The 12918-nt window shown below is 37.2% G+C and overlaps 1 protein-coding gene across 8 annotated transcripts in view; it reads left to right on the top strand.

The window, feature by feature from the left end:
- RGS22 (regulator of G protein signaling 22) overlaps nt 1-12918 on the top strand; it is a 146719-nt gene that overhangs the window by 59142 nt on the left and 74659 nt on the right. For all 8 annotated transcript variants that reach the window (XM_055116778.2, XM_055116777.2, XM_055116781.2 and 5 more), the window contains 4 exons: nt 848-981; nt 6540-6654; nt 8370-8495; nt 9425-9526. In XM_055116778.2, the coding sequence (XP_054972753.1) occupies nt 848-981; nt 6540-6654; nt 8370-8495; nt 9425-9526 (477 nt within the window). The remainder of the gene's footprint in view (nt 1-847; nt 982-6539; nt 6655-8369; nt 8496-9424; nt 9527-12918) is intronic.

The following is a 12918-nucleotide window of genomic DNA, read 5'->3' as shown; positions in this document are numbered from 1 at the left end:
AATTATAAAAATAATAAAACTACTGTAAATTTGGAAACTGGAGAAGAGACAAATCACTTCTGAACTTACCTACTTCCAGACAACTACTAACTTATTTTAGGCTGCTTCTGTGAATTTTTTGTATTACTGTACTTAGACTTTTGTTTTCTGATTATCTCTTTTATCATAAGGATTTTTCCATGTGTGTCATCATTTTTGTAACTACTACTTTTAAGTATTATATAATGTTACATTTATGTATATCCCATTCTCCATTTGGACATTTAGTTGTTTATACTTTTTTTAATCCATGCATCTCATATTCTGGATTTAAATTGTTAACTTTTACCATAAATAACTCTAAGAATGGGAAAAATAACCATGAAATAAATGTCCCAAAATGGAAGGAAATAGTGCTGTTAAGATATAGAGCCCTTCTTATGTGGACCAAGGGTATCTTTGTTTCATTTCCCTGCCCTGTGACCGCTGACACCCACACCCCAGTACACACACAGCCCTCGCCACACATACATACATCTAGCTCTAATACCTATTCAGTTATAGAATAAAGAATAGTTTTTACAATGTTCTTTCTCCAGGAAAGAGTCTTCTTTCACAATGGTGGAAGTAAGGATATAAACCTTTTGCTCTTCCTTTTTTACAGTCTAAATTGCTGTTTGATTCCACTTTGCAGCTTGCATAAAAGTAGGAGTTGGAGAAAGAAAAAATTTCTATTCTATCGGGAAGCATTGTAGGAGGCAAAGGGAAAGAAAAAGTACTCGAGTGATGAGAACAAATTTGAGGTATAGGTGCAGAGCTGTGCTTTTTTCTCTCTCATTTTCATTTTGCTTATGTTACCATCTTTTAGAAAGAAGAATTCAGCTTATCACAACCTCCTAAATCTCCCAATAAATCACCTGAAGTAAAAACAGCAACTCAAAAGCCTTGGAAGAGGGAGCTTTTGTATCCAGGTTCTTCTAAGGATGATGTGATTGAGAAAGGGTAGGTGCAACTTTTTGTGTGTTAAGTGCTTTTCTGCAATACTAAGCGTTTTAGAGAATTTAAAAACTAAACAGAAATTAAAAACTAGTACTTTGATATTTTTACATGGGTTCTTAATTTTCAATGATATGTATTAGAGGCTTATACTTTGCATGAATACTCTAAATTAGGAGTAGAGTTCCAGATATTAGTAATTTTAAAGAGATGATGCCTCTGATCTCCAGCTTCTCAAGACTTCTCTGAGAAGATTGCCCTCTAATTCTTTTTTGGCTCTATTCAATAATTCTATATTTCTCAAATTTGAGAACTTATAAGACTCTCAAGAATATTGTCAAGAATATTGTTACTGACCAGACACGGTGGCTCAGAGCTGTAATCGCAACATTTTGGAGGCCAGGGCAGGCAGATTGCTTGAGCCTAGGAGCTTGAGACCAGCCTAGGTAATATACTGAGATCATGTCTCTACAAAAGTTTTAAAAAATTAGCCGAGTGTGGTGGCACGTGCCTGTAGTATCAACTACTCAGAAGGCTGAGGGATAAGAATCATTTGAACCCGGGAGGCAGAGTTGCAGTGAGCCAAGGTCATTTCACTGCACTCTAGCCTGGGCGACAGAGTGAGGCGCCATCTAAAAAAAAAAAAACAACAAAAAATGGTATGAAGGGTTTACCAGTGTCTTTGACTCTCGTAAGCAAAGCCTCAGGAAAAAGCAGCCTCAAATGCCGAAGTCACCTCTGTGAATTCTTATCCTCTGGGTTTTGGCTGAGTTATTCTTGACTACATTGTTAACACGCAGATGCCTTTAAGCAGATTTATTTTTGTAAGATTTTTCAGCTTATCTAGTTGCCTTCTACCTGAGATTGATCCAAATCACCTTCTCTGCCATTTCCAAAAGTAGCAGTTAATGAGCTTTTGTGGCATTGACACTTTGCTTGCATTGTATAAATTAATTCTTTTTTTTTTTAAATTGCAACACCGTTCTGAAGGCACATGTATCTGTTAATTCTTACTGGATCCCCATGAAGAAAGCATTATCATCATTTTTCAAGTGATAAAACAAGTGAAAAGACATATAGTCATGAGTTGACAGAAAAGTTGAATTTTGAAAACTATACATTGTTATGGCTAGAGTATTACAGTGAAAAAGCAGGAGATGAGCTGAAAAGATAAGTGAGGTTCAGAATGCAATTTCTTATCTGTCATATTAAAGAATCTGGAGATTATTCTCTATGAACTCAAGAACAACTGGAGAGTTTTTCATGTGTCATTTACTGAAATTGTTTTATTCTTAAAAATTAGAAATATAAACATAGTTAAAAAATAGTGGCATGCTATACACTTGTTTTGTGCCTTGTTTTTTTATTTTAAATTTTTATTAAAATATCTTAGATTTTTTCCATAGCGGTGATTGTGCTATAGCAATAGATATACCGTAATCTATTTTGATTCTTATTCTTGTCATCTTGCCTCCTCCTATGTCTGCTTCTTTCATTTTATACCATACTTTGCATTTGTACTCTATTGATGGACGTGACATTGTTTCTGTTTTTTTCTGTTACAAACAATGTTATAGTGGATATTCTTATACATTGCTCTATTTCATATATATATATATATATCCCCATAAAGAAAACATTATCTTCATTTTTCAGGTGATGAAACAAGTGAAAGGACATACAGGCATGAGTTGAGAGAAAAGTTGAATTATTCAACATTAATTCAACAATTAATATTGTTGAATATATATATTTATATATCATATATATGATAAATTCCTAAAAGAATTTTTGAGTCAAAATTCATGTGCTTTTTAAATTTTGCTAGATAATATCAAATTGTCTTTCATAGGAGTTATAACAACTTATACTTCCTTCAGCTTGTATAAGAGTGCCTTTTTTTAACCATTCCTTCACCAACATAGTATGCATTACCCTTTCTAAACTTATATTTTAAAAACAGTATTTCTTATTTTGACTGAAGTTTAACTTTTAAAAAATCTGTTTAAGAACTATTTCTACATTATTTTCTGTGTATTTGTTATTCTCAGAAGGAGGAAAAGCAGGACTGGAGGAGGCAGATGATTTTAATTTGGGGTGCTTCCTAGGTGAATGCTCCGGGGTATAGTACAGTATCTGGCACATAGTATGTGTTCAATTAATATTCATTGAATGAAGGAATATAGAGCCTAAGGTACTCTTTTTTTTTTCTTTTTTGTTTTTTTTGAATGTCTCACTCTCTTGCCCAGACTGGAGTGCTATGGCGTGCAGCCTTGAACTTCTGGGCTCAAGTGATCCTCCCACCTCAGCCTCCCAAGTAACTAGGACTACAGGTGTGTGCCACCATGCCTGACTAATTTTTTTTTTTGTAGAGATGGGTTCTCGTAATGTTGCCCAGGCTGGTCTTGAACTCCTGGCCTCAAGCAATCCTCCCACCTCCCAAAGTGCTGGGATTACAGGCATGAGCCACCAAGCCCAGCCAGTACTCCAGGGATGAGATGAAACTATGTTGGGTTTCAGTTTCTCTACATCCGAATTTTTTGTGTGTTGACAATGTGAATTTTATCTCAATAAAAAATGTAAAACTACATTAGGATATATATTAGGATATACATGTTCAAAACAGTTGAAATCTAGGTTTGGAGCCCGGGAGAGAGATCAATTACAAGTAGAAAATCGAGGAAGCATTACACTTCAGTGCGTAGTTGAAGCTGTGGGCATGGATGAGATGATCATGAGAGAGAGAAGGAGCAGTATATAATGAGAACTAAGTTATCAAGGTTTACAGTAAAGGCAGAGAATAAGGAACTTGAAGAGAAGACCAAGAAAGGATAATCTGAAAAAAAAAAAAAAAAAAGGGTAATCTGAGAGATGGGAGATGTACAAATAAGGAAAGAGTGGTGTCACAGAAGCCAAAGGAAGGAAGAATTTTAGGCTGGGCATGGTGGCTCATGCCTGTAATTCCAGCACTTTGGGAGGCCGAAGTGGGTGGATCACTTGAGGTTAGGAGTTTCAGGCCAGCCTGGCCAACATGGTGAAACCCCGTCTCTACTAAATATACAAAAATTAGCCAGGCATGATGGCTCACACCTGTAATCCCAGCTACTCGGGAGACTGATGCAGGAGAATACCTTTAACCCAGGAGGCAGAGGTTGCAGTGAGCCCAAATCGTGCCACTGCACTCCAGCCTGGGCGACAGAGTGAGGCTCTCAAAAAACAAACAAACGAACAAACAAAAAAACCAGAATGAGCAGAATGAGTTGGGAAGTGTCCCCTCCCCTTCTAATTTTGTAAGAATTTGGGAAGAACTGCATATTAGTTCTTCTTTAAGTACTTGATAGAGTTCACCAGTGAATCCTTTTGGGCCCAGGCCTTTTATTTGTGTGGGGAGATATCAAATTATTGATTTAATCTCTACTTGTTATAGATCTATTCAGGTTTTCTTTCTTTTTGAGTAATTTTTGGTAATTTGTGTCTCTCTAGGAATTTGTTCATTTCATCAAATTACCTAATTTGTTTGCATATAGTTCTTCATTCCTAAGTATTCCTTCATAATCCTTTTAATTTCTGTAAGGTTGGTATTGAGGTATCCTCTTTTATTCCTGATTTAAGTAATTTGAGTCTTCTCTTTTTCTTGGTTAGTCTAGCTAAAGATTTTTGTTGTTTTTGTGGGTTTTTTTGTTTTGTTTTTTTTTTTGTTTTTTTTTTGAGACAGAGTCTCACTCTGCCCAGCCTGGAGTGCAGTGGCGCAATCTTGGCTCACTGCAACCTCCACCTCATGAGTTCAAGCGATTCTCCTGCCTCAGCCGCCCAAGCAGCTGGGATTACAGGTGCCTGCCACCACGCCCAGCTCATTTTTGTATTTTTAGTAGAGACGGGGTTTCACCATGTGGACCAGGCTGGTCTCAAACTCCTGACCTCACGTGATCCACCCACCTCAGCCTCCCAAGTGCTGGGATTATAGGCGTGAGCCACCGTGCCCAGCCACTAAAGGTTTCTCTTGGTTAGTCTAGCTAAAGGTTTTTGTTCTCATCAGAAAGAGTATTTTTAATGTGAAGACTTGAGTCTGTTGATATGCCTAGAATAGAATCCAGAGGAAATGGAGAAGCTGAAGATATATGAGAAAAAACAAAGGTCTTCATATTCAAAGGAGAATAGAGGGACAGGTTCAAGAGCTAAGGGAATTAGATTAACCACGGGCAGGAGGTGGGGCACTTCTTCCTGAGACAACATGGAAAGAAGTAAGGATGGGTACAGGTGGATATGTTTGTTGTTCATACCAAGAATGCTTTCAGCTGTAAATACCAGAAACCTAACTAGCAATGGCTTAGATGAATTGACCTAATTTTTCTCACATAACAAGAAATCCGATAATAGGCAACTGCCAGTGTTGGTACAATAGATCAGAAAGATTAGGGCCTGAATCTTTGTGAGGCTCTTGGCCTTTCCCTCGTGGTCAGCAGTGTTGCGGCTCCTAATATCAGGCTTTCAAGTCAGAATGGAGGAGGAAGGGCAATTTCCGTTAACCCTCTCCCTCTTGTCAGGAAAGCAAGCTTCCTCAGAAGCTCCCTAGCACATTTCATTTTGTATCTCATTAGTCACAACTGTGTCTCATGGCTATGTCTCGCTGCAAGGGAGTCTTAGAAGGTTAATGTTTAGCTTTTTCAGGATCTCAGTGGTACTGTATATAGAAGCATGCCATTCGGCTACATGAGGAAATGGAAACTGAAGCATGTTGTACATACATTTTGTGTGAGAAGAACCTGCAAGGTAATCTGCTGGTGGATTGGAATGGAGGAATATTGGCAAGGTAGAATAGGCATGTTTTATGGAGCAAGAAAATAAGGCTTTAGAATAATTGCAGCGTGGGTATGGGAGAGGGAGCTGGATAAAAAAATAGAAAGAGATAATATCCAAAGTCATTAGTCTAACTCCAAAGTCTTCCATTATGTCACCCCAAACTAATCTATATAATTCCCTATGAATCTCACCTCTGTGAGGATTAAATATTATAATATGAATTATATCTAGCACAGTGTTTGGTATGTAGTATATAATGTTCACTTTTTAATGTTAGTGTCTTCCTGCCCTAAGCAAATTATGTTTGCTGCCTTTTAAACAAGGATTTCCATACCTACCTTCATTTATTGCTCACTATTTTCCTATCTAAAGAGCCCCTCTAAAACACATTAAAATTTTTTTAATTTTATTAAAACACAAATAAATATTTTATGTTAAAATTACTAATATAGGTTGAAGGAATTTCTCATTCTTGCCCTCTCAAAATATTTATTATCCATCCCAGTCATTTGGCATCTATAATAAACCATCTTGAATTCATCTAACCAGCAGTTATTTTGAGAATTGTCTTTCTGTACAACTATGACTCATTTTCTGAACCACCACTTTAGGGCTAGAACGATGTTTATCCTTTTTTTCCTGAGTCACATTGCTCAGAAGTACTCTTAAGATTCGGTGCTATGTATACCAAAAGTGCTCAAAATTTGTTTGTTGATCAGTTAGTTCTCATTCTTATAATTTTAGTTCTCATCCTTATAATTTAGGTCAAAGTACATGTCAGAAAGCAGCAAAGTCATTCATTTAACATCTTTTACTGACATTTCTGAATGTCTCAAGCCCCAGCTGGATAGAAGATACGCTTATACAGAAGAACCTAGGGTGAGTGTTTTGAGGACTGAATAAACCTGATTCTTCATTTAACTGATCAATATCTCCTGATTTTAGAGAATTTGTATTGATTTATCATAATATTTTTTCTTTACTAAGCAACACATTTGATTTTTTTCCTTGCCAAAGGATTTTTACACAAATATTTCCTCTGTGTTTTTCTTTTGTAGTACCATGGTTCTATATACTGCATTGATTACTGTTTTCAAACACAATGGTGTTCTGGTTTTGGTATGATGACACTTGAAAGAAAAATAGTATTTGATGTTACATTTTAGAAGCCTAGAATTTTTTTTTTTTTTGAGATAGAGTCTTGCTCTGTTGCCCAGGCTGGAGTGCTGTGGCATGGTCTTGGCTCACTGCAACCTCCACCTCCCTGGTTCAAGCAATTCCCTGCCTCAGCCTCCCAAGTAGCTGGGACTACAGGCGCACACCACCACGCCTGGCTAATTTTTCTGTATTTTTAGTAGAGATGGGGTTTCACCATGTTGCCCAGACTGGTCTCGAACTCCTGACCTCAGGCAATCCGCCTGTCTCGCCCTTCCAAAGTGCTGGGATTACAGGCAGGAGCCACCGCACCCAGCCAAAGCCTAGAATTTTTAAAGGGCAGGGTGTTTCCATGGTACAGCTACCCTGATAATGTGGATTTAATGCACTAGTTCTAGATGAAAACTTCACATTCCCTAAGGATTATACTTTAGGTAGAAACCTTGGCAGTCCTAATACAGTCTGAACACTTAGCTATAATTTTGCATAACTATTTATTTTATTCTATGCAAATAGTACTCCATTTCTTTTAACTGTTTTTTTCTACTAAAATAATGATTTTTTTTTTTTAGTTTGTAATGCTGATAGTTAAACATAGTAAAAACATTAAATTCTCACTTCAGAATTTGTTTAGCAGGCAGATAGAGAGGTGGAGAAATGGAGAGACAGTAGGACAAAAAGAGAGTGAGAACCTTACTTAAACCCTAAATTTTTTATACCATTATTGTCTTATTATAAAGAAGTAGTCTATGAGTTCTACAAAACATATAGCAAAGAGTTAAACTGAATAGTAGATGCCCTTTCATATTCTGAAGTCACTCCTGTGCTTGGAGAAATAGCCAGCTTTCTGTGTTTCAAAAATTGTATGAGGGTTGCCAGCACTGTTGGCAGAGAAGCCTATAAACAGCAACATTTTATGAGAACTTACACTGCCATTTACACTGTGCAGGCCATGACCTATACAGGGTGAGACTGTCCAAGAGGGACCCCCTAAGGATAGTTAATGAGCAGCACCGAGAGGCCTTGGAGATAGTTCTCATCATAACCCTCTGTAGCTATAATAGCAGCACTTCAAGGCTAAAATAACATTAAATATGCATGAAAGAGGCCACCAACAAGGATTTGGAATACTCCTAAAATGGTCTTACTTTGCCTGAAACATGAAAATAATTGAGGCTGAGAAGTTGCTTCAACATTATGTTTAAAATCAGATTGGTTTATAATAGAATATATTCTGTGGCTATAGTTGGGCTCCACAAATGAATCTTATATGACTCTCAAATGCAAACATACTGCATTAATTACATATATGGTACAAAAATAAAATAGTCCAGTGGGAAAATGACAGCATGGTAGAGTTTATGAAATCCTGTTGTGTAATGCCATAAAAAAATTACAATGTTTTTGGGTGGATAATAGACTTCTGTTTTGTTATCTAGGTTAAAACCGTGTCAGATGTTGGTGCCTTGGGAGGATTTGACATGGAAAATTTGTTGCAATCTTTGTATGTAGAAAATAGAGCTGGATTCTTCTTTACTAAATTCTGCGAGCATTCAGGGAACAAGGTAGAAAAGAATTATTTAAAATTTAATTTTATAATTTTACTTCATTTAAAAATAAGAGACATCAAAATAATTAAGTGCTCACATAATTATATTTGATGTTAAAGTTCCCATCTGTGATAAGAAAATTCATATTTAATATTTAGTAAATATTTAAGCATCTCAATTATAATTCTTTTGCTCATCCTACAATTACAAATTACATTGAATAGTGGCAACATTATTTCCAGTTGGTTTTTCAAAATTAAAAAAAAAAAATCAGTCTTACTTTTGCTCAAATGAAAAGTATTGGCCAGGCGCGGTGGCTCATGCCTGTAATCCCAGCACTTTGGGAGGCCAAGGTGGGTGGATCATTTGAGGTCAAGAGTTCGAGACCAGCCCGGCCAACATGGTGAAACCCCATCTCTACTAAAATACAAAAATTAGCTGGGCGTGGTGGTGCATGCCTGTAATCCCAGCTACTCGGGAGGCTGAGGTGGGAGAATCACTTGAGCCTGGAGGCAGAGGTTGCGGTGAGCCGAGATTGCACCACTGCACTCCAGTCTGGGTGAGAGAGTGAGACACTGTCTCAAAAAAAAAAAAAAAAGTATTTAACTGGTTCAATTACTAGAGTAATGTTTGGTTCTGCTGTAATACACATTGCCCATATATATCAAAATACATGGCTACTCTTTAACTGTTAACTAGAATACTTACCATTTTAATGACTAATTATGTGAGAGGCATACATGCAAAAATATAATCTTCCAGCAACAATATCAATAAATATTTTGTGTATTGCCAGTTTGTGATAGAAGATTAAAACCGTCTTAAATTGAACCTGATTTATGGTAACAGCAAGGAGCTAAACAGTTACTTATATTTGAAATTAGAGCTTTGTAAGAGTTTTAATAATTGGGTGGTAATAATTTATGTACTTTTTCCATCTGTAGTTGTGGAAGAACAGTGTGTACTTTTGGTTTGACCTGCAGGCTTATCATCAGCTTTTCTACCAAGAAACACTTCAGCCTTTTAAAGTTTGCAAGCAAGCGCAAGTACGTAGTAAATAATATTGTTTCAATGTGAAGCACTAAGTACACAGAGAAATGAAAATTGTGTCCAGTCCGAAACAAGAGAAATCTGGGATCGCAGGCAAAAAGGCAGCAATTAAATTGTTGCCATGGGATTACTTTATTTGAAATCAGCAGAATATTGTTTTATAATATGATTTGTGAGTTTTCAGTTTTATCTCTTTTATTTGGTTTGCTTTATTTTCTCTTGCCAACTACTTGTTCTTCTGATAAAGAACATCTCTCTCTCTCTTTTTTTTCTAATGTATACCTTTTTGGTTTGGTTTTGAGTGATTTAAAAGAAGACCCTGAGAATGGACATGTAATGAATCATTGAAGTGATGGGGAACAGAGACATTGACCAATGTTGCTCTCTGAGCTTCCTGCAGGTATCAGCTGTTGGACATACTAGGCTGTTGACTTGGTATAAGCAGGAAAAGATGTTGACTGACTATGCAGTGCAGGCCCCATGTAGTTGTTTAGGCTTCTGTTCTACATGTCATAGGAGACAGACAGTCAGGGAGTGGAGGAAAGAATGTTTCAAGACCACCCTGAAGCCAAATAGAGGAGGAAAGAAAAAAAATAGAGGGGGAAGAACAGAGGATTCTCTGTAAAAGGAGAGAGAATAGCCTATTTTGTGGGGAAGAAGAAAAGGGAGCAGAATTGTGACTCAAGCTGACTTATTTTTGCAGTTTTTTATTGTCAGGCTCTTCTGATCTTTTATGGAGACAGGTCTCCAAGCCTAGAAAAGCGCTAATCACTTCTATATCTGTTCACCACTTAAGTGATTCTTACAATCCAGAATAACTGCATTCCAGAGGACCTCCCCCTGAACAATGCTAAGGAAACTAGCTTCATCATTTTATTTATTATCTTATAATCTTATTTGATGTATCATAGTGTACCGCTGGATGTTCACTGTTACTTCCCCCACCCTGACTCTGGCATTAATAACTATGCTTTGTAAATCAGCTGACAGAGCTTTGTACTTTTTACTGTGAGATAAAGGGCTTCAGCCCCTACATAGCCCATATCTGTCTCCATGAAATCATGAAATTATATCTCTAATTTACTAGCACCATTTCTGAGACCACCCAGTTGACTATTCTGTTTGTTAATCCTTTACCTGTAATTCTCTATAACCTATTGCCCTAATCCTCCTAAACTATTGCCCCTGTCTGTTCAAGTACCATGCATTATTTTTATTATGTTTTCACTACTACAAAGAGTATTCCTCCAAAAATCTTCAGCTGCCCAATTAAGTGAGTTTTTTTCTTAATAATTTTCATATTTCCATGACCTTGTAAAAGAGGAAATTCTATTTGAGCTTGGTTGACTTGTTAATTATTAGTAATAAATGATTGTAAAACCACACAGTTTTGGTTACTTGAAGGTGGACTATTCTGTTTTGGGATTTTCGAGGTCTGTAAGGTTTTTATCTTCTCCTAGGTTCTCTTTTGGATAGTTAAAGCAGGGTGAGAGGAAAACAATGGAGACATTTGCTTTTAGGAATGAAGAAAGATAAATAAAAAAGCAGATCTATGTGTTGTTTTTTGACATACTTGCTCTTTGCATCTATATTTATTTTACTTTGTCTTACTTTTTTATTTATTTACTTTTTTAGAGGCAGGATCTTGCCCTGTCACGCAGGCTGGAGTGCAGTGGAGGGATCATAGCTCACTGCAGCCTTGAACTCCTGGGCTCAAGTGATCCTGCTGCCTCAGCCTAAGTGCTGGGATTACAGGCATGCACCACCATGCCCAACTTTATTTTTTTGGTTACAGGAGCAATTGTCTAAATTGGTTTAGGTTCTAATTATCCCAGGTTTCTGTGACTTAAGATACAAGAACTGCCTGTAATACTATAATCCTAGAGATTCATTTTATGGTATGAAATGCTGTTTGTTTCTTTATAATAGATATATGACTCTCTTCAGGGGTAAATTTACAATTTAGATCGTTGGATTGATAATGCCAATGGCACAATACAATAAGCTGGACTATGTAAAAATTGCTATGGGCCAGGCGTGTTAGCTCATGCCTGTAATCCCAGTACTTTGGCAGGCTGAGGCAGGAGGATTGCTTGAGCCCAGGAGTTCAAGGCCAGCCTGGAAAACAAAGTGAGACCGCATCTTTATAAAAAATTTAAAAATTAGCCAGGCATAGTGATGTGCACCTGTAGTCGTAGGTACTGGAGAGGCTGAGGTGGGAGGATCGCTTGAGCCCAGGAGTTCAAGGCTGCAGTAAGCTATGATTGCGCCACCACTCTCCAGTCTGGGTGGCAGAACAAGACCCTGACTCAAAATAAATAAATAAAGTTTCTATGAACTTGATTTTATATTGTTTTCAAGTTTCTGCCAATTTGTGTGCTAGGAGACTGAGATTTGATTTCAAGAGACTTACATGATTTTCTGTACATAAATGCTGAAGTTTTATTGCCCCATGAACTATTGCAGAAATATCTTTATTCAGACTAGATGGGGAAGGGTATATCAGTAACAGTGATTAGCATGACTAAAGAGTCCAAGAGTTTGAAGTACTGTCTTGGGTACACCCTGAAGATTTCACCACATGGCTTCAAGATAGAATAGTACACAGTTGGAAACCAATTTAAATGGTGTTGGCAAGGAGAAAGGGAATCATCACCATAGTGTAGAGACATCTTTGACCCTAGCGACAGCTTGCCAAGGAACCATATACCACTACTAAGATTTGGAGACCAGATTGTTACTGTAGATCGTTCTACAGTTTTTTTTTTTTTAATTTGGAGATTTTTCTTTTATTTCAATTTTATTTTTTCTTTTTTAAAATTGTTATTATATTTTAAGTTCTAGGGTACATGTGCACAACGTGCAGGTTTGTTACATAGGTCTACATATGCCATGTTGGTTTGCTGCACCCATCAACTTGTCATTTACATTAGGTATTTCTCCTAATGCTATCCACCCCCAGCCCCCCACCCCACAACAGGCCCCAGTGTGTGATGTTCTCTGCCCTGTGTCCAAGTGTTCTCATTGTTCAATTCCCACCTATGAGTGAGAACATGCAGTGTTTGGTTTTCTGTCCTTGTGATAGTTTGCTGAGAATGATGGTTTCCAGCTTCATTCATGTCCCTGCAAAGGACATGCACTCATCCTTTTTTATGGCTGCATAGTATTCCATGGTGTATATGTGCCACATTTTCTTAATCCAGTCTATCATTGATGGACATTTGGGTTAGTCCCAAGTTTTTGCTATTGTGAATAGTGCCACAGTAAACATACATGTGCATGTGTCTTTATAGTAGCATGATTTAAAATCCATTGGGTTTATACCCAGTAATGGGATCGCTGGGTCAATGGTTTGTCTAGTTCTAGATCTTGGAGGAATTGCCACACT

Source organism: Pan paniscus, chromosome 7, assembly GCF_029289425.2.
Source record: "Pan paniscus chromosome 7, NHGRI_mPanPan1-v2.0_pri, whole genome shotgun sequence".
In the NCBI taxonomy this organism is placed as follows: domain Eukaryota; kingdom Metazoa; phylum Chordata; class Mammalia; order Primates; family Hominidae; genus Pan; species Pan paniscus.
This window is presented reverse-complemented; position numbering and strand designations above follow the sequence as displayed.